The sequence below is a fragment of the Mustela nivalis genome, assembly GCF_964662115.1.
Source record: "Mustela nivalis genome assembly, chromosome: 8".
Lineage (NCBI taxonomy): Eukaryota > Metazoa > Chordata > Mammalia > Carnivora > Mustelidae > Mustela > Mustela nivalis.
The window spans coordinates 53,597,227-53,619,198 of NC_139027.1; the positions used below are offsets into that span (position 1 = coordinate 53,597,227).

General features: G+C 42.7%; 1 protein-coding gene and 1 long non-coding RNA gene across 3 annotated transcripts in view; one reads left to right on the top strand and one right to left on the bottom strand.

Moving 5' to 3' along the window:
- ANTXR1 (ANTXR cell adhesion molecule 1) overlaps positions 1-21,972 on the bottom strand; it is a 218,381-nt gene that overhangs the window by 126,753 nt on the left and 69,656 nt on the right. For both annotated transcript variants that reach the window (XM_082744116.1, XM_082744115.1), the window contains exon 9: positions 8,656-8,716. In XM_082744116.1, the coding sequence (XP_082600242.1) occupies positions 8,656-8,716 (61 nt within the window). The remainder of the gene's footprint in view (positions 1-8,655; positions 8,717-21,972) is intronic.
- On the top strand, positions 1,345-8,616 carry LOC309871265. The gene is made up of 3 exons (XR_014315154.1): positions 1,345-1,492; positions 3,507-3,605; positions 8,338-8,616. It is a non-coding gene; the product is annotated as an uncharacterized lncRNA (long non-coding RNA).

The following is a 21,972-nucleotide window of genomic DNA, read 5'->3' on the forward strand; positions in this document are numbered from 1 at the left end:
TGATCCGAGTGGTGTTCGGTAATTTGTCCCAGATCTCATGGCTAGTAGCTGTCAGAGGAGAGCTGGAATCCAGGTGTCTTGGCATCAAATGCCATGCCCTGGGGACTCGGCCATTATGCTGAAATGGATCCTCATTGTCTTGCGACATGTGACCAATTTAGAGATTGATGTGATTTTTTAAAAGGTTTATTTTATTTCAGTTTCAGGCAAGTTTGCAGAAAAGTGGGGCTGGCCTGGATGGGGAAAAAAGAAAGTGAAACCCAAGCAAGAGAACCCAGAGGCACCGTCTGTGCCACGAAGAATACTAGAACAGAATGCTTTTTGAAGTATGAAGGACCTTAACAATCAGGAAATTGAGATTTGACATTTTAAATGACTGGCCCAAGGTTATGTAATTTGTAAGCAGCAAAAGGGGTGGGGGAGTTATCTGAGTGTTCCCTGCCTTAGTTGTGTACTGTAGTAGTTCAGGTCATGAGCAAATGGTTTTTCAGGATCCCAAGTCCTCTGAATATTAAGGATTAACATATGCATGTAATAGATGCTTCTGCACGATCGCCAAGTTTAGATGGATGGTCTTAATAATTTTCCTTAGAAGCCTGCCAGGCATGTAGCTGATGCCAGTTGCTCCAACACACATTCTGTATCAAGCATTGTGGAAGAATCTTAGTATATCTTATTTACTCCTTTAAGCCAATGGGAAGCCTATGGAAAGCTATTTCTGTTTTTTTATTTTGAATGTCAGCCATCCAGCAATCTGCCGTGGGACACTTTCTGCTGATGCTACATGTTTTCGATCTCACTGCTGTGCTCCTTCTCTTGTTTCCTCAAACATTAGCGGAAGGAGACAAGACTCTGGAAATGCAGGCCCCGTGCCAAGCTCTCTTCTCTAACACCATGTTCTAGCATTACGAGTTCAGCTGCTGAGTCCTCTGTTTAAAAAAAAAAAAAAAAAAAAAAAAAATTGCTGCCCACATGTCTGCTGGGCCTGACCTCAGGGTGTTTAGAAAGAAAGACAGCCGGAATCCCTGACGTGGCGATGTTGTGTCAAGGGAACCATTTAACCCCCTCGGCCAGGGGAGAACATGGCGCCAACAATGCTGGGCGCTCGGGGAAGCACACGTGAGCCAGGGCGTGCTGCCCCCGCTGCTGGGGACGGTTTCTGTGCTCCTGCGCACATTTGGTTTCCAGAAGAGCCCCAAGGCCTGACCCTGCAGCCCCACCGGAATGTCAGCTCTTCACACATACAAGTTATGTAACCAAACTGTCTCATGACTCCGCCAGCCAGTGAGAACCAGGACACGTGATTCCAGTTCATGTACCCGGAAAGCCCTGAGCCCGCCTCTCACGGTAAGTACGGCTCCGGGTCTTCAGGCAGTTTGCCTGTTGGGTGACGGCTCCTACAAGCAGTGCTGAGGGACTGGAGGGTGTCAGGGAGGAATTTCTACTTGAAAATGATCTTCGATCCCATGTTTAAAGATAGATATTCTTTGAGGTACATGTTTATTATGATTCTTTTGTCATTTAAAAAAAAGATTTTATTTATTTATTTGACAGAGACCACAAGTAGGCAGAGAGGCAGGCAGAGAGAGAGGAGGAAGCAGGCTCCCTGCTGAGCAGAGAGCCCGATGCAGGGCTCGATCCTACGACCCTGACTGAGACCATGACCTGAGCTGAAGGCAGAGGCTTTAGCCCACTGAGCCACCCAGGTGCACCTCTTTTGTCATTTTATTCTCAATTATAATTTAAACTTCCTGATGGTAGAGACCATCATTTTTGTCTCTTTAAAATTTTGGCTGTGCCTAACCGAAGGCTGAGTCAGCCTCAGTACTGGCTGAATACATGAGTGACATATCTTGGTATAGAAAGGGAGTAAAGAAGGAGAAGGCGGTCATTCATCCGTGTATAGTCAGGTCTAGTCCTGCTTATTTTCTGAGGCTTCATAAAGTCAATGAATGGAAAGATGCTCGACACCATTAGTCGTTAGGGAAATGTAGATCAAAACCACAAGGAGCTATCACTTCATACTCTCTTGAATGGCTATAATAACCTAGAGGGACAAAACAAGTGTTGGTGAATAAATCAGACCCCTGATAGCTGGCTGTTGGGAATGCAAAATGGTGCAGATGCTTGTTTAAATGGTTTGGCAGTTCCTCAAGAAAGTAAACATAGTTACCTTATGACCTGAAAGTTTCACTCTTACGTACATATGCAAGAGAATTGAACATGTATGTCTGCGCAAAAACTTGTACTTGTATATGCTCATGATAGCATTATTCATAATAGCAAAAAAATAGAAGCGATCCAAATGTCCATCAACTGATGAAGATGGTATTTAACCAATAGAATATTATTCACCCACGAAAGGAAGCAAGTTCTAATACATGCTATGACATGGAGGAAGCTTGAAAACATTATGCCAAATGAGAGAAGCCAGACACAAAAGGCCACATAATGCACGATTCCATTCCATTTCATTACCATATGAAAAGTTTAGCAAATCCATAGAGAAAGAAAATCAACTGGCAGATGCCGGGGCTGGAGGGAGGGGGAAATGGGGAGTGACTGCTTAATGGGTATAAGGTTTCTTTTTGGGGTGATGAAAATATTCTGGAATTAGTGGTTATGGTTGTACAACTTTGTGTATATAATAAAAACCATTGAATTGCACTTTTTGAAAGGGAGAATTTTATGGTATGTGAGTTATAGCTCAATTAGAAAAAGAAAAAATAGAGTCTCTGAATAGTTGGATAAACTTACTCTATTCTCTTCCTTCCTTTTTTTTTCTTTTCTTTTTCTTCCCCCCCCCCTTTTTTTTTAAATGTGGAAAACGTAGTTTTAAGATGACCTCAGTAAAGATCACCTTTTCTCCACTGTATCTGAAAATGAGACATCTGTACGACTTCCATTTACTCTGGTCCTCTAAGACTTTTGGGCAAAATTATTGCTACTATTGTTTTACCTTGCCAGTTAGTTCAAATTTGCTTTCCTATTAGATGCTTAATGTGACAGGAAACATAAATATAATAGAGACTGATGTGTGTTAAGTGCTTTCTGATACTTAAATTATTCTAGAACTTTTTAATTTTACAGCTATTTAATTATAACAGCATATTATAAAAGGAAGTATGAGTGCCACAGAATAACTTGCGTGTAAAGTATATAATTTGACAAGTTTTATTTTATTTATTTATTTATTATTTATTAGTTTGACAGAGAGAAATCACAAGTAGATGGAGAGGCAGCCAGAGAGAGAGAGAGAGAGGGAAGCAGGCTCTCCGCCAAGCAGAGAGCCCGATGCGGGACTCGATCCCAGGACTCTGAGATCATGACCTGAGCCGAAGGCAGCGGCTTAACCCACTGAGCCACCCAGGCGCCCCTAATTTGACAAGTTTTGACATATGTGTGCAATCACAGGACAATACCACCATCAAGATAGTGAACACATCCATCACCCTCAAAAGTTTCCAAGGGCCCCTTAGTAATCTCTCACTCCTGCTCCTCCCTAGGACCAAGCAATCACTGATCCCATGAAACCACTCATCTGCTCTCTGTTGCTCTAAGATAAGTTTGCATGACCTAGAATTTCATGTAAATGGCATCATACAGTAAGTAAATTTTTTTGTCTGGCTTCTCTTACCCAGCATAATTATTTTAAAAACTCACCTATAATTACTGAAATTTATACATAGTCTATTCCTTGTTATTGCTGAGTATCATTCTTTTCACGGGTAAACCACAATGTTTTCATCCATCACCTGTTGATGAACATTTGAATTATTCACAGTTTTTGGCTATTAAGAATGAAGCAGGTATAAACATCTGTGTGCCGGTCTCTGTCTGGACATGGACTTCCTTTTCTCTTGGATAAACACCTGGCAGTAGGATGGTCAGGTCAGACCATAGATAGGTGTAAGTTTCATTTTTAAAGAAATTGTCAGGACTATTTTCCGAAGTGATGGTGTCATTTTACATTTCTACGACCAGTGTCTGGGAGTCCCTCCTCCAAACGGAAGCATCTTTAAATGCAAAGGAAGGGCCAAGCAGAGAATGAAAAAGGCCATTTTACCTTCGATTTTAGCCAAAAGGCGGAGCAGTGATGAAACAAGCCATTCTAAAGAGGTGCCTAAGGGCTAGGCCTGAGCTCTTTGAAAAACAATGAAATGTGAAAGAAATGAAACCACTGTTTGATGTTGCCTAAAACTGTCTGCTTTAAGCATCTAAGGCCAAATGGTAAACAGGAGGCCTAAAACCGCCTTCTTTTGTGCAAACCCGCCCAGTTTTACTACCAGCAGTGGGAAACAACACAGTAGGAATGGTAAGATTGCTTCTGAAAGGACAATGTGAGGAGCTAAATATAAACTCCTTCCGTGTCTGGAGTGCAACAACTTCATGTGTAGAGCAGTTGGCAGGTTGCACACTTGATTCCAATTAGTTCCTTCCTGGAGAACTTGCTTACTACATAGAACACTGAGTGATTCAAGTTTCAGGCCAACAGAGTGGGACCAGAGGGAAATTATACTTTGGCAGAGGGCACATTTTTCTGGAAAGGAACTAAACAAGGCAAGGCCAATCTAACAAGGGGGTAAATCCCCTAATTAGAGAGGCTAATCAGCAAAAATATTTGATTAAGAACTTTTTAATAAAGAGGCAGAATTATTTAAAAGCAGGTAATGGCAAAGGGGCTCTAAAGACTCCCCAAGCAGGTGACTTCTTATGTGTTTTAAAACAGGAACTGTATATACATTAAATACAGACGCAAGCACCATGCAAAACAGTAACCATATGCTTGGCCTGGGTATTGAGGTGATAGGGAATGGAGGGGAGTATGGTGAACTCTAAAGGGTCCATGCTTCTTTTAAAAAGGGAAGTTATTCAGTCTCAGTAATCATCACCTTGCAATAAATGCAGGCCTAGTGTTGCTAGATTTGATTTTTAAAAGCAAGATGGAAATCTGAATTTTTAAGTAAAATCAGATTTTCAAATGCTAGCAATATATATATATATATTTTAATGTAGTGTGGATCAAAAAGAACCTGTGTACAGACCAGAGAAGGCTTGTAGGCTGTCCATTTATAACCTCTGGCAGTGGAGGAGTCCTGGGAAGTCTCCAAGTAGTTAAACTCATGACATTGAATGAAATTCTTCTTGATTAGAAGAGATTAGACACTCTCCTTACTCCCTTTCCCCATTAAGACTTCCAGTTAAAATGCAAAATAGCTCCAGGTGTACTGGATTCTTTGCCATTAAAAAAAAATCGTCCATTAATGCTTCAGCTGGAATTGAATTAAGACTTTGGAAACTCAAAGTCATAAAGAACATCCAAAGGGGGACTGCATAGGGTTACAGAGGGCCACTGCTCACATAATTCTAAGGGTGGAGAGTTCAGACCATCCACTCCGCTGCTGGAAAGTTTTAGTTGTAAATATTCCATGTGTTAAGCCAAAATTTGCCTCCTTGCTCTCCTCCCCAGCTTCTCCATGGTGGTCTCCTGAAGCTACACATAATAAGCATAATAATTCCTTTCCACACGGGAATTCTGTAATATATCTGAAGATGCTCTTGGAAGCGTCTCCGTTCTGTGTGTAAATCTCCGTGGTTACTTCAGTCCTTCCTCATTCCACCAGTGTCTCATCACCACTCCTGCGGCTCTTGGAGCAGATCTCTGCTACAGTGCCTCACGTGTGGTTTGTGCCTTATCTGAACACGTGACCGTCTTCCAGAATAGATCGCGAGGGTCATGGGTGGTTGGGAGCAAGCTTTCTGCATTTGTGTACCCACATCTTTTCATATTGCGTGGTACCTCGTAGACAGTAAGCATTGAGGGAAAGAACGAAGGAAGGAGGCTAGGAAGAAAAGAAAAAGGGAAGGAAAGAAAAAGCAAGCAAGGAAAAGAAAGAGGAAAGTAGGAAGGAAGAGAGGGAGGGAGGTAGAAAAGGAAAGAAAGAAAGAAAGTGAATGAATTTTTAGCATTGTTTCCAGAGCCATCATCTCTTCTATGGGCTTGACTTTGTCAGCGCCATTTTTAAAATGTGGAACTTGGAACCATGGTCCGAACATGGAATAATAAGACATGAAATTAGCTCTCTTAACCTGGACAGTGGATGGCTATTGATGCACCCTAAGATTACATCAACATTTTTTTTCCCCTCAGAGGTATTCCTGTTGGCTATCACGATAGCTCTCTTTCTCCTTTTGTTTTCTTTTTCCCTGAAAGAACGGCTACTAAGTCGGGTCTCCCTAAACTGGCATTTCAACCCAAGTTCCACACTTGGTATTGGTCCCATTAAATCTCACCCTGTTATTTGCAGGCTGACCTGTGAAGATATGTGTTGGATCTCAGTTTTGTTGTCTCCCCAGTGCATTATCTCGCTGCCTCTCTCAGAGCTAGATTTGCTGTCACAACTACGGCTGTTGCTGTGTTGTCGGTGACAGCCAACTGAGGTCATTGTCTTGGGGGAATGCAATTGTCAGCATCGAGTGTCCAGAGCAGGACAGGCCTGGGAGGAGCTCCGTAGCATGGGCTCCGCTGGGGGCCCAGGAAGGAGTACAATTCACAGAGACAGGTGGGGGCTGAGAAGAAAGATTTCTGATGGAAGTGAATTTCACCTTTTCAATAGAGTTTTCTAGGGCTCTGTCCCACCATGATACCTTAGAAATGCGGACACTCTGTTGCTTCCTGTTTCTTTTTGCCTCCAACACATACTGAATTAATCATTTTGCAGGTACTCTAGAATTTTTCAGTGTTCTCCCTGGTTTTGTTTCAGTAAAGAAACACATGGGCATGCTTTTCTTATCTGGGTATGTTATCAACATGAGGATTCTCACATTGACCTTCAATCCTCATTACAATGATGTTGGTAATAATAATGTCCCCTCGTTCTGTACAGCAGGTGTCTTTTCAAAGCTCTCTCATGTAAATCCCTGGGGCTTTGCGGTAGCCAAATGAAAATCACCCAGTGAGTGTCCTCAGGTCTACCTGACAGGTGTTCACTGCCATGGACAATGAAATGGGCTCCAGTGCCTCAGGAAAGCCACTTACTCCAGAGAATAATCAGTAATAGACCTTCGGGGGAACCCATGGTAGAACTTCTGGTGTCATGGTATCTTTTGGAAGTTTCCTTTTCCCCTTTGTAAAGTTATTCTCTAAATATTGTGTTTTAATCCTTAGAATTCTCACTCAAGAGAGCTAGAAGCTTGCCTTTTCCAAAAGCTAGAGCTAGCTTCCATTACTGTGTCTTGTATTAATTTTTTCTTCATAAAACATAAAGGAAATAGAATCAGATAGTTTACTCTAATACAGGAAATTATTGCTGGCCTATAACATATGCAGTATTGCAGATAAGCCAAAGATTGAAAAAATACAAAAGAAAGCTTCCTCGGATTGAATTGACCAGAGATTTGTCTATTTTATTGGTTTTTACCGAAGAAATAGCTCTTGCAATGATTTATCAGTTGAATTGCTTTCATCTGTTTAAATTTATTAATGCATTTTTATCTATTTTCTTACTTTACAAATATTTTAGTTACTTCCTAATTACTTATTTTTCTTTTCCATTTTGTAAGAAACATTAAAATCGACAAATTTGCTCCTGTGGACCCTTTGCCATGTTCATCAAGTTTATCTATGTGGTGCTTTTATTATCTCACATCTCAGTGGTATAAAAAGGAGATGTTGGTTTTTACTACTCATTGACTCAAGAATTATTTTGGAAGCTATTTTTCTGTTGTCCAGCTGGTGGAGGTTCTGTTTTTATTTTGGCCTTGTTCTATCTTTGGCCATCAGTTCCTGATTTTACTTTAGACAGTTCAAAGGTGTGATATTAATTTCTTATGGTTAAGTGAAAGAGGTTAATCTGGGTCAAATAGGCAAAATCAGTGCATTATTTGCTGAGGAAATAAAGATTCGAGACACTCAGCCAACGTTCATTGTCTGATGGACCATCTATTAAGTGCCAGATACTCTGTTAGGCAGATAAGATTGTCTGCAAGAGGAGAACTGATATGTTATGAATTAACAGGAATTGTATTAATTGTCTTTAGACTTTCTGATTCACTATGAAGTTACAACACATCCAGTTTGCACATTGCTAAACCACAAGTCTGGGTTTTCTTCAAGGATGGGGTAATTGCATAATTAAGGAACTTCCCTATTTTCTAATTATTTTAAAATGAAGGACCCAAATAAATCGGGGAGGTGGATTTACCTGGAGCTAATGAACCCTAATTGAGGCTCCTCACTGCACAGACCCCTGATAAGGTCCTAGTATTGAGTATATGCGGTCACATGCTTTTGTCAAATTTGAGAAGGTAAAATTTTTCACTTCTTTTTCTTAACAGGTTCTCCTGGATCAGCTCCACTTCTTTTCAGAGCAGGATATTGGCAGTTATGTGTGGGAATCTTGTATTTCTGCAGTACTCTCGCAATTGGCTCCCATGAAAGAAGAGGATTTGGACAAGCTTTTTCAAACAACTGATACACTGCTTCTTTCTTTTTTTTTTTTTTGCCTGAGCAGAAAATTTATTTGGCCATTTCTACTCTTCTTTCCACCCTCCTCCTTCTTCTGCCCTGTCTCCCCTCCTCCCCACCACTGAAATAAATGTGATTTGAACTCAAAATACCATAATTTCTAGGAGATTATTTAGTATTTAATTTACCTCCTGCACATATGGTGGATGGTTCAGCTGCTAAAATTTCGATGCAGGACTTCTTCAAAATCTAGAAAGAGAGGAAATCAAAGAGTCAAAGCACAGCTTACTTTATTAGAAGCAGGGTTTTGCTTTGAGTTACCAAGACAGGAAGGTTCAAGGATATTATGCTGTGGTGGGTGGATGGGTGGTAACATCTTTACTAATATTAGTAACATCAAACATTTAATGAGCCAACATTGTGCTACATGCCTCTGGGTGTCCCCATTAGAATTATTCATTCATTTGTTCTTTCAGCAGATACTTATTGAGTCTATGATATATCAGTCTTGGTTAGGGAGACATTTAACATCTGGTTAGGGAAATGGGAGTTACACTTGAAAATATAAATAATGATGGTTTGTCACTGTGGTAGTTGCCAGGGTGAAGGGGTAGATAGTAAATCTGCAGAGTTCACGGGGAAAATCATGGAGGCTGTTAAACTGGGACAGGCTTCATGAAAGCTGTGGGTGCTGAGGGTAGGACTCTGTCAAGTGGAGAGGAGTGAGTTAGGAGAAGGTTGGGATCCAGGCAAGGAATCGCACAAGCAAAGGCGAGAAGGTAGAAATACATAAACCTCTTTACCTGGAACACAAGGAACTTGAAAAGTAGAAATGAGAGTGATGATAGGTAAAGCTGGAGAGGTCGGATGGAAAATCGTTTCCAGATTACTCCGAGTTCCCCTTTTTATTAGAAAAGTCATGGAAAGATGTTTCAGGAGAGGATGTTGACCTGTTGTGCCTCACTCTTTGGACCCCGATAGTCTTATTTAAATGGAAATGGACTCTTTCCTCCAGAAGAGACTTGTAGGGTTGAGAAGAGAGTGTCAGGGAACCAATCCCATGACCGCACAGGGAGTTAATCAAGGCTGCTTTGGGCCAAGCAGGATATCTGCCTGGTAGGATGTAAGCTTCTCTCCACCATTTATGAATCCTGTGTCTTGCTGAATATTGATTCTCAAATTTCATCCAAGCATTTTAAACAAGTATAGGACACTGAGTTAATTTACCAAGCAAACGAAATCTCTTTATTTGGGCCTTAATTTGGAAATTGAGATGGTTCAGAGGGCTTTGAAAGAAATCATTTCTCTATTTATGAAAGGGGCATTTGTTGAAGGAATTAATAGTGAAATGATAACATTGAAAGTCTAGAAAAGAAAGCAAGCATCTTAGCATTGAGAAACACCCATTGATTTGCACTGATGTTTTTATATATGCTTCTTTGTCCCATCTCAAGTGATACAGACAACACGAGATACAATCAAATGAAAGATACAATAAATTATAAAAGGAGAGGACATGGGTTAAAATAAGGAAAAATAAGGGGAAGACGAAGTAAGGAATGAGAATAGCGTAGAAAAAATATACTGGAAAGACCTTATTTCCTTGCTAGGAGTGGCTCATGGATTTAGTTCTAAACTTTCTAGTAGCAGATGAGAAGGTCAGGCAATATTTATGAGAATCTCAATTGGTGAAATAAAAACAAATCAGTTTCTCAGAAGAGATAATATTTACCCATTCCAGAGAGAAATCTGGGCGTCCTCATAGAGAAGCATTGTGAAAGGAAATGGAGAACATGCTTTAGAAAATATCTGATATACAGATGACAACACACTAAAATGCAGTCACTGAAACAGGCTCTCACAAACACATGTTTTGGGTAAATCTACAGACGCGAAACTCATAAGAAGCACTATTTCTTTTTTTGACAATTCTAAAGTTCAGGTTTCCAGCTAACTTTTCCTGACATCGCTTCCCATTCTTTGTACAATCTGAAGGCATCTTTGTACTTTGATTCCTCTATTTGTTTTTGGCTTTTACATGATTCCACAGTAGGGAGCAATTTGTTCCTATTTGTCAGTGCTTGCTTTATTTCTTTGGACTCTGGTTTACCATGCCACAACGCCAAACCTCAAACACTGGTATAGTCTCAGATCCTCGCTGGTGCAGGAGCCCCTTCCAACAGCAGGCACACACGCACTGAGCTCCCCAAGTCCATGCCCATCTTGGGTAGAATGCGTGGTCCTCACACACCTGGCCCTAGGGAGCTGGTATCACCCCTGAGCTCCCGAGTTCCCTTCCCTTCATTCTGACTTGGGATCAGGGACTCCAAGGATCTATGTGGGACATCCATGTTTCCCTGCTGCTTCTCCACCTTCCACATTCCAATGGTTTATCCAGCTCTTTAGGTCTCTCATGTAGGTAACAATGTCCTAGGATAAGGGCTTGCCCTTATCATCTCCCACATGACGACTGTCCTACTTGAACTGCGAGGACTGTCCACGCCCTCTCCCAACCATGTCTGCTGCCCGAAGAGCCACCTCAGCCAGTGGCTGCCTTGACTGAGGGAGGTACCGCCCTTCCGCATGTCCTTAGGCACAAATCTCCAAACAGGACACATTGGGAGAAACAGAATTAACCCATATGGAAAAACTTAGTAAACAGTGGCATTAGAACAACACAAAGCTTTTTTTTTTAATGTTTTAAATAAAATTCCTCAGGCACTTGGCATCTCTTAATAAATCATTTTATCATCCACAACTAAAGATTTCAAAATAATCCCAGAATTAAAATTGAGCTATTGGATCTCTCTTGTCCCCGTTCCCGAACTCCATCAAAACACGTAAATGAAGTTTTCGCCCATGTAAGTTCCTGACTTGGAACCAACAATTTTGAACCCACTTTTAATACTTAACCAGGGATTTGGTAAAGGAAACACCCGTGAATCTCGGGCCACAAAGACACACCAGCAGGTTTTGTCATAATAAACACACGCTGTATTATTCTCTTGGAGCGTCTGCAATTAGTTGATAAATCTAAGGAGTGTATGAAGGGCCAAAAAATGTCAGCCAAGCGCTGTGATTCAATCCAGTAAAAACACAGCTTTCCCAATCTTAACTTAAAACATCTGGAAGGGACGCGTTGCAGCCAGTAAAGCAAAATTTATCAGTGAGGGGGATGGGCAGGATCTGTCTGGGATTGCGTCTTCTATTTGAAATGTCTGGCTTTAAAAGGTAGGAAGTCATGATGGCAGAAGGTGGATCTGGGGGTTCCCTCGCTCCCTTGCAGCCAAGACTATAATCAGTGTGTCTGAGCCGCAGCAGACAACAGGTCGGCTTCGGTGTCTGAAGACTGGATGGGGGTTGGGGGCGAGGGAGGAGAGGGTCTGTCCCCAACCTGAGCAGGGGTAACCGTGGAAGAGGTGCAGGTACAGCACGGGGAAATTGCTTGAGGGAGTGGAACAGACTCACACAGGGCCAGGGTGATGGCAGGGGTGAGAGACGTTGGCTTCTGATGGAGACTGGGCGAAGACCACCACATGCCTCGAGTATAATCCAATGTGAGGAGGGGCTCTTGGCCCTGGTTCTGTACTTACTGACCTATGGTCCTTGACATATCTTTTAACTTTCCTGAATCCTAATTTTGGGGAGCAGTTTAATATACAGAATATAGCCTGGCATCTGGAATCAAATTGCTTGGGTCAACTCGCTCATGAACGGTGTGACCTTGGACAAGTTCAAACAACCTCTCGGAGTCTCTGTTTCCTCATTTATAAAAGTTGGATAAGAACAGTACCTACTGCAGAAGGTTGTTGACTTGGGAAGATTAAATGAGTTAATACTGGCAGAGACCGCAGCACAGTGCCCAGAACCTGGTAAGTTCTCAACGAATGTAACCATTATTCTTAAGAACTTGGGCTCAGGAAACAAGACAATATACATTTGGGCTCTGAATAGATTTATGTTCAAATCTAAGCCCTACCACTTCCTGGCCATGTGGACTTGGACAAGTATTCAAGCTCAGTTTCCTCTTCTGTAAAAGGGGTATAAGAAATACACTGACCTCACAGGGCTGTATGATGGTAAAATGAATGATCAATAATAAATGCAGAGACATTTAGCTTGTAAATCCATTTGGACTTAGGTGGTCAAATTCACATAGGACTGGAGAGTCGGGAAGGGAGTGACATCAAGGAAAACTGGCAGGGTTTTTGTCTCATAGACAGAACTACACAGATGTGATCAGTCAGTAGATAGTCATTTAACAACCCTTGGGCCACCAACCAACAAGTGCCCTTCATGAAAACAAGGCACCAAGAAATGTGCTCAGAACATTCTTAGCAGTAAAGCGCTGAGGAGAATGTCTTGACATATATTCGGTTCCAGACAATGGTAGTGGATACTATGACTTGTGATAATACTGTTACAGCTACTTCTCTTGGCCAGAGAAAGTAGCTCATATATATTTCTATCCCATCACCCACCACTGGTTCTTGCTTAATTATATCTGCTGGAAAAAAAAACCCAGAGGGAGGTTGATAATATTTTTCTGTCATCTTTTGGACGGATTTCAAAAAGAAGATAAATGGCAAAGCACATCTGAAATCCACGAAGAACTGTATCAATGCGATGTGTTGCTACTGGTATGGTTACGTTTGCTCATCTCATTAGATCATTGGGGGAGTAAGAGGAGAAGCAGATGTAAAAAAATCTTTGCCAAGTAATAAAAACCATTCAATAAATTTAAAGTGAAATCGATTATGAACCAGCCCAGGTTGCACATAAGAGTTTATTTTTTTGGATTCTGAAGCTCTAGCATCCTTTTGTATAAAGTTCACAGTTTCTGCCAAGATTTCTCAAGAATCCTTAAATAATTGTACATACTCATAGAGAATTATCAAGAACCTCTCCCTTACCATACACATCCCTAATTTTTTTCCCCTCTAATTGCTCTGCCTCCTTCCCCAATAAACAATTGATTTTTATTTACTTGGTCATTTCCTGTTAAAAGATTTTTTTGTGTCTGTAAATAAAGACGAGTCTCTTTTATCCATTAATAGTATAGGGACCTTTTGCTTCCACTCATCTTTTGGAAAGTCTTTCAGAGCATGTTTCTTGGTGTTTTCATTGTTGTGAAGGGCACATTCTGGTTTTAAGATTTTTGGAGCTAGAAGTATGCTGGCCAAAAGTCAGTTAACTACTTCTTGCCTGGTTATGTTCTTTAAGACAAAAACTTGGCAGCCGTCCTTAATCTCACTGTCACCCTTCAAATCAAATATAGATTTTGCTGACCCATCTATGGCCTGGTGATTTTACCAATGAACTATTTCTTCATTCCTCTAGTGCCATCTTTCAGAGGACTTATCATGGTTGATAATTACACTTTTTTGTTGTTGTTTGGTCATTATCTATCTTCATCCTTAGACTATGAAGTCTAGAGGCAAGGAATGAATTTGTTTTACCCAACGCTACATATCCACAGTGCCTAACCTGGCACATAGTAGGCATTAAATCAATATTTATTGGATAAATAAACAAGTAATGAATGTTTTCTGCATGGCTTCATACACTGGCATTGCAGTGTATTAGGTTATGGCCTTCCTTTTCCTCTATACTACAATCTTAGGGTCTTTTGAATAACAAGGCCATATTCTGCATCTTGTAACACCCTTCTATACCCTCCTCTTCTTATTAAACATCACCGTCTTTGGGGGACTGCTTTCCCAGATGGCCTGTTTCAACACCTTTATTTTATTTTATTTTTTAACAGCTTACCTTTTTAAACAACAATGCTGTAGGTGTAGCATGTCCCTGTGTCTAAGTTCTGGACTGGCCTGCTTTGTAAAAGGCCTTCCCCTTTACTTGGGAAGATGGAGAGATCTGGGCTTGGGGGATGGGACTCAGGCTCCCACAGAAGGCCACATACACTACTACAGCTGATAGAATGCACATTGGATAAGCCTGGGGACCACTGCTTTTATAAAATGCTTGCTAGCTTGGGACATACGACTATGTCATCCATGCCTTCAGGAGTGGTGATATTGTCTCCAAGAATTTTGACTTTATTTGATTGCTAATAAAGTGTTTATTTGTATTTATTTATTTTAATTTATTTTTATTTTTATTTTATTTTATTATTATTTTTAAGAGCGTGAGATTTCAAGTGGCAGGGAGAGGGGTAAAGGGAGAGGATTAGAGAGAATTCCAAGCAGGTTCCACACCCAGCATGGAGCCTGACCCGGGGCTTGATCTCTTGATCCTGAGATCATGATCTGAGCCAAAACCAAGAGTGGGCTGCCTAACCAACAGAGCCACCCAGACACCCCAGGTTTCTAACAAAGTATTTTTTTTTTTTTAAAAAGAGAGTCACCTTTCCTAACTAAATTCCATTCCACACTTTAAACCAATAGACACAGCTATCGTTAACTACGGATATTATCCTAGATCCATGTCAGTTCCACTGAATCTGAATTTAAAATAAAAATCTACTATTATACTGTCATCTGTCCAGCATTCATGTATTTTTTTTTTTAAGATTTTATTTATTTATCAGAGAGAGAGAGAGGGAGAGTGAGCGAGCACAGGCAGACAGAGAGGCAGGCAGAGGCAGAGGGAGAAGCAGGCTCCCTGTGGAGCAAGGAGCCCGATGTGGGACTCGATCCCAGGACGCTGGGATCATGACCCGAGCCGAAGGCAGCTGCTTAACCAACTGAGCCACCCAGGCGTCTCATCATGTATGATTTTGTGTATACTCACATATTATACCAAACGGATACTCTAAGATGCAAGAAACCGTTTAAGAGGTTTACTGAATTTCGGACAATAGAGTTTATCTCCCCAAATATGCAAATATTTCTTTCTTTCTTTCTTTTTAGGTCGACCTCTTTTTTTTTTTTTTTTAATGCAAATATTTCTGTCTGGGGCGTGGATGGGGGAGGTGAGCCAGCTCACTTAAATAAACACAACTCTTCCCTCAGTTTGGTTCTCACTCACTGAGTCTCTTGTGAAGGAGCGCAGGACAAACAAGGTCCTGAAACTGAGGAAATTCATTTTTTTTCCACTAAACCACTTTCCTCTCCTGTTTTCAGAAGGAAAGCTCAGATGGCCGTGAACTCCAAAACGTGGTTTATTTAGTAAGACGAGCATGTCGACCTCCAGATATTGGCGGAGTCAGCCGCCCTCCTTGAGAGCTGAACCCTGCAGCATTTCACTGGATTTAGTTCCAAATTCTGTTGTCGCTTTTCCAGTGGGTCTTAGGTAGGAGGAGGAGCTGAAGGAAGGAGTGGGGGTGACCTGCAGAGTAACTGTTCATGCCCCTTGGCGACCTTGGTCACCTCATGAAGCTATGGGGATTTTTATCACATCTGGACTCTTCAATAAGACAAACAGAAATAATAGCTTAGTTGAAATGGCCCGAATGTCTGCAAAGTCGGAAGCTAATTAATAATCGCAGAGGCCAATGTTTTTTAAAAAAGAGTTTCTAGCTCACTACAGAAATTACAGTTGATTCTATTTATATGTTGTAAGCAGCCTTGCTAAAGTGAATGGAGCCCCAAATGCCATCGTCTATAGATACAATCTTGGAAGAGAAGGTGGGGGAAGGACCGAGGGGATTTGACCAGAAACAGAGCCCAGAGCGCTGCCCACTTGTCATGCAGTGTGGGTCACGAATGCTACGCAGGTCTCTGGGCGGCTTTGTCATGAGTGAGTGTGCAAAGCATAGCATGGGACACCACGAAGAACATAACACATGTGGCCGTCTCTCTGACGGCCCTGTTTAGCATCTGGCCAGGAGGAACGGCAGAGAGGGTGAAAAAGACCCACGTGCCAAGCAAATGATGCCAACAGTTAGTGCCACTGGGGTTCAGGGCAGGGAGAGTTGAAGGTGGAGGGGAGAAGACCAGGGCAGACTCCAAGGAGAAGAGAGGACTCAGCAGGGGCTGGAGGTCCAGAGAGGCTTTGAGACAGGATTCCGATGGGCCAAGAAAGAGAAGGGGGTTTCTTCCAATCACAAACCAGCCTGACTGACGAGGAGAGCTGCTGCTGTTGAGTTGGGCCTCCTGCTCTGCTGGCTCTGGAAAGAGGGTTAGTTCAGTAAAGTCAGGGATTCCAGGACTGTGTGAACACGATGTGGCTTTTGATTGGAGGGTAGCCCTTCGCAGTTCCTAGAGGGGTCTTGGAAGAGTAGGTGGAAGGGGAGGCCTGGAAGATGGGCTTTGCCTTTTGTCACAGCTTTTTTAGGACCTGGGCCACACGAGGGGGTACAGGTCTTCCAGTTCCCATGGGGGAAAAGGAGCAATCAGCACAGAATCGGGTTTTCATAAGGAAAGCAATTTTATACACACCATGGAATGGATTTATCCTTCAGTTTCGCTGATCTTACAGCTTCCTCGATAATGAGGATGTTCATGCCCAAACTCGTGAGAAATCCTTGCAAATATAGTGCTTGATACTTGTTTATTGTTGATCAAACACGCGGAACGCTGCTTTACCCTTGCTTAATAGGAAGCCCAATGCAGGCTGAACTATTTATTCCAGGGAATTACTCCTAGAGGGACGTGCATTGGTGACAGCCACGGGCTCTCCTTCTCGGAGACCGTGTGCCTGCCTCCAGGTACCGCCCTCCACTGCACACAAAGTGGGGACCGCTGCGGGGAGGAGTTGGTTTCACGGTAACCAGGCCAAGTGTTGGGATTCAAAGTTGAAGACCGACGTCCGTGGTATCTGAATCCAGCCCTCATGCAGGTTCCCGTTTCACTGGCTGCAGCACTTTTGCAAAGGCAAACAAAGACCCAGGAGACTTGGGGGACCTTTGCTTCATATTTTTGCTTGAGGGCTGGCGCTACCCTTACCAGCTGTGGTCAGTGGAAATTCCCCGAAGAAGCCACAAGAAGGGAAGGCGAAGGGATAGTTTCTTCCTTTACAGTTTTACTGGCTTTAAGGGCTACAATCTTTCAACCACCCAAAGTCTGTCTTATAATTTCTCAACAGTATTCTGCAAAAGCAAGTAGAAATTCTGTCCTCAGAGGCAGAGTTCTTGAGCATGTGTGGAAGGAAAAGATGTTCTTTTCAGTCTGTGTGAGGCTGCCAGCTTCTCCTGGTGAGGGAACTTCATCTCCCGAACGGAAATAAGTATTTTCAGACCTGCTCCCCACCTAGTAGTAACAGGTAAAGAGCTCCTCCGCCTACCCACTGGGCACCCAGAGGGCAGACCACATGGGCTTTGGCTTTACCCCTGCTGTACCTACGTGATCAGCATCGAGCCACTTCACACTTTTGGTTCTAGGGTCTCCATCTCTGAAATGGAGCTGCTTCCTGGCCTCCCCACATCACTGAGTAGAGCACCATGGTCATTCCCATTGTGGGCATTAGCGACCCAGTGGAGTCTATTCCAAATCGCCGCTCCCTGCCATGTGGCCTTGGATAAGCTAATGGATCTCTGTCCTTAGGGTACCTATTTCTGTAGAAGGGATGACAATATCCACACTAAAGAGCGGTCGTGAGACGTCAATGAGACACCTACATAGAATGAGCCGCACAGTGCCCAGAACCTCAGGACTCAGGATATGGTAGCTTTTATTATTTTTACCTTTCTATGGAAATAGAGGTAGGAGAAAGCACAGGCCCAGGGTCACCCCTTATAGTCGTGTGCTCTCAGGAAGTTTCCATGAGGCTTAGTTTCTTCATCAGTAAAATAGGAATACTTTCTTCATTTTCTTCACAGGGTTGTTATGATGCTAAAATGGGATTATATTCATTGGGAGCAAAGAACAACATTTGGTTCCAAATACAGCTGTGATCTACAGTGGTTGAGTTCTTTCTTTCTTTCTTTTTGAGATTCTATTTATTTATTTATTGAGAGAGAGCAAGTGGGTGGGAGTTGGCAGGGTGGGGGGCGCAGAGGGAGATAGAGAATCTCAAGCAGAGTCTGCCCTGAGCGCAGAGCCTGATGCCCGGCTTGATCTCATGACCCTGAGATCAGGGCCTGAGCCAAAATCAAGAGTCAGGCACTTCACCGACTAAGCCACGCAGGTGTCCCACACAGGTGTTGATTTCTTTCTGCCTTTTCCCTATGTCCTGCTGCTGAGACCGAAATGGGAAACAATGAGAACACCATGAGAAATAATGCATTATACAAATGCTACATGTAAGTACTTCTCCCTTAGACTACGGAGGGCTGGGGAACAGTGTGAAAAGATCAAAACACAGGAACCAGTTTGTGGAAGCAGAGACTTCTGGGATTTGCTGAATCCAGGCCCTGGACAACCAGCCTTGATTTTCCATTTCCTCAGACATTCTTGGCCAAGTACTGTGGAAAGAGCAGGAACTCGGGAACCAAGTCTCAGTTCAAATTCCCCACTTGACCATTATGAGTAGGAAGATTAGGGCAGTCACTCTGAGGGGCCTGCACCCCAGCTTCCTCACCTGGAACACTGGGATAAGACCTTCTGGAGACCGTGGTTGTGGCAGAGCCTAGCAGAAATGCTGGTAGATGGAAGATGGTCCACAAGTCAATGTGATTTTTCTTCTTTGGGCCAACATGATTATTGATACTGAGGGTTTATGGATTCGTTATCTGGAGAAGAAACAGATCAAGTGCACAATTCTCCATTCCCTGAGAGCCTGAATTTCAAGCGTCCTTGTTCTAAGGCCAGACTTTGTATCTGGCTACAGGTTCCCACCATTCTTCGAGTAAAAGAGCCTTCCAGGCCAAGCCTTTGCTTGCCTCCTGACGTCATCTTCTGCCATTCCGCACTTTGGTGGCACTCTTCCTTCATTCTGCTATGCTCCGTCACAGGGCTGCTCACTGCCAAGAATGTTCTGTCCATGCTCTTCCAGTGGATGGCCTGAATTCCTTCTTCAGGTCATGTCTGCAAAGGGGCCTGAGCTCTGTGTCAATCTCTTTACTCTTAATCTTGGTAGTTGGTTGCCACTTTTGTACCATTTATCACAGTTTTAATTATTTATTTATTTACTCATTTTTATGTGTCCGTCCCACGAGACTATAACCTCCACCAGGCCAGGGTCTCCATCGCTTTACTTGTAGCTGAATGGCAAGGTTTGTATGTAAGGTTTCCAGTGAGCACTGGATAAAAGAGCAAATGTTCGCCCCTGCATCTTGATTTGGATTTAAACATAAGGTCACAATGAAAACCTTGACGAACCATCTGAGCTTGTTGAGGGCTGCTCTGTACTCCTATTTGGGATAATTAAGCCCAGTCCTGTTTTATTATGAGAAAATCACCAGCCACAAAACAACATCCGTGGGAACAAGCTGGAAAAGATGCTTCAGATGGCGGGCGAAAAAAACAAGAGCTTTCTTTTCAGGATCCAGAGGAGAAAGGAACCTACTTCTTAAAAATAGCCAACTTTAGGTCATAATTATTTCTGTCTGACTTGAGAAAGATGAACCCTGCTGTGCTTGTCCCTGCTTCTCTGTCCAAGCAAATGAATTCAACTGCCATAAACATGGGTTTCAAGTGCTGGAAGGATGGTAACCACAAGCATAACTCTCAGATAAAAGCTCGTAAGACTGTTATCATTCAACTCAAGTTTGGAGACGGGACTCTCAAATTATTATTTTTTTCCCCAGTTTTTGGGAGACCATTTTGCTGAAATTCCTTAGACATCTTTGGAGTCAGTTCCACTTGTGGGTGGGAAGAGCTTTCTAACCATCTTGCGGGGGCTCACGTCGAGCTTGGGTGAGTTGCTAGGATAGAAATATTCAAGGACAACACCGGTTTCTGCAGATAAAATGATTCTGATTATGTGCATAGGAACTGCCTCTTGGATGATGTGGGCACCTGGCTCCTAAGGATCTTGGAACAGGTAAGAGTCATCCCTGTTCAGAATCTGCCATCGGAAGGCAACACTGTGCACTCGTGCAGCAGTAGGCTCCTGCCTCTAGACCCCACCATTTTTCTTCCTATGTACATGGACACCACCATCTGATTCTCTCCTTAAATATCACTTGTTAGATGTTCCAAATGTTTCAGTGATTACTAAACCCACGAAGTTGGAATCAAAACCCCTTCAAGGCCCTTATCAGTCTGGTTGTAAACAAATGTCTAGGCTTGTTTCTTATCACTCTTGAGCTTTCACCAAACTCTCCCCCCAGACAGATAGGCATTATTGCTGTTGTCCTCAGAGTCTGCTTTTCCCTGTTCCAGCTTTTGGGCTGGGGTCATGTCATCTCTTCCCTGATGCTACCCATCACTCCTCCCAGGTCTTTCAGGGATTTCATGTCCCACTCTCTCATGAAGGCTCTTGCCCACAGAAATCTACCTCTGAGCTTCATGATCAGTCCCGAATCATGTTTTGCACCATTTGGGTATTGCTTTCTATGTTCCCTGCAGTTCTTGTTGCTTACGTTGTCAACTATGCCACACCAATCCCAGGAGTTATTTGGAACAAAGGTCCCTCACCTGGGGATCTAGTATTGGGACTGATAGTTCTCTCTCAATAATTTCCACTCTCTGGTGAAAGCAGTTTGAGTTGGTTTCTGTTCCTCGTAAATAAACACCTTTTGAGTCTGGACATATTTAAGGTAGGAGTTCCTAACCTGAGGTGAGATTATTTTTCACAACTCTAAAACTTAAGGTCACATATATCATATTCTGAAAGTGCGCCTGGGGCATTAAAAAAAACAAAAACAAAACCAAAAACACAACCGATTTAAAAGACAGATTCCTGGGCACCATCTCATACTGTCTGTAATAGAATCACTGGGGATAAGGCCTGGGAACTGGTATTTTAAGCAAGGTTCCCAGGTGATTTTTAAGTATATTCAAGAAAATCTAGAGGATTGGGGGAAACTGATGCTAATGTCCATTATATGATGGGAAAGGAAAGCGCAAGAGGAGGTAATTCCTATGTCTTGAGTACCTATTACATACCTGGAAAAATATTCAGTAATTTCACCAGTGTTATCTCTTGTAATCCTCAAAGAGGCTGGCAATATAAGTCTTACTATCAATCCCTTCTTACAGATAAGGAAACAAGTGAGATAACTCATCCAAGGATCTATAAATGGTAAGTCATCAGGCCAGCATTTAAATTCTGGGATGACCAGCTCCAAAGTTCTTCTCACCCTGCAGGAGTTCTCAGCAGAGCTTAGAGGGAGTGAGAGGGGGCATGAAAGTACAGCCACACTGGAGGTTTCAAACCTGGGTAAGACTGGGAGAGCTGGGCAGATCCTAGGTCTGGCTGGAAACCCCTGGATTAGGACCCCCTTGACATCCAAAGGGGACAGTGACTCTCTGAGCTCTGACCTCGCATCCTAGACCCTGAGTCAGGGCCCTGGTGAGCTTCTAATGGAGAAACTGTTGACCATCTGTCTAATCACAAAATCTAAATGTAGAGGAGACAGTGCTTCTGGATTTCATCACTGGTGCAGCACACATACTGGCCTTCTGGCTGGGGCTTTAAAGACCAACACCAAAATAAAATAAAATAAAATAAAGACCAGCGTCATTCAATATGCTGGCTGGACCAAGGGTCTGGCCTAC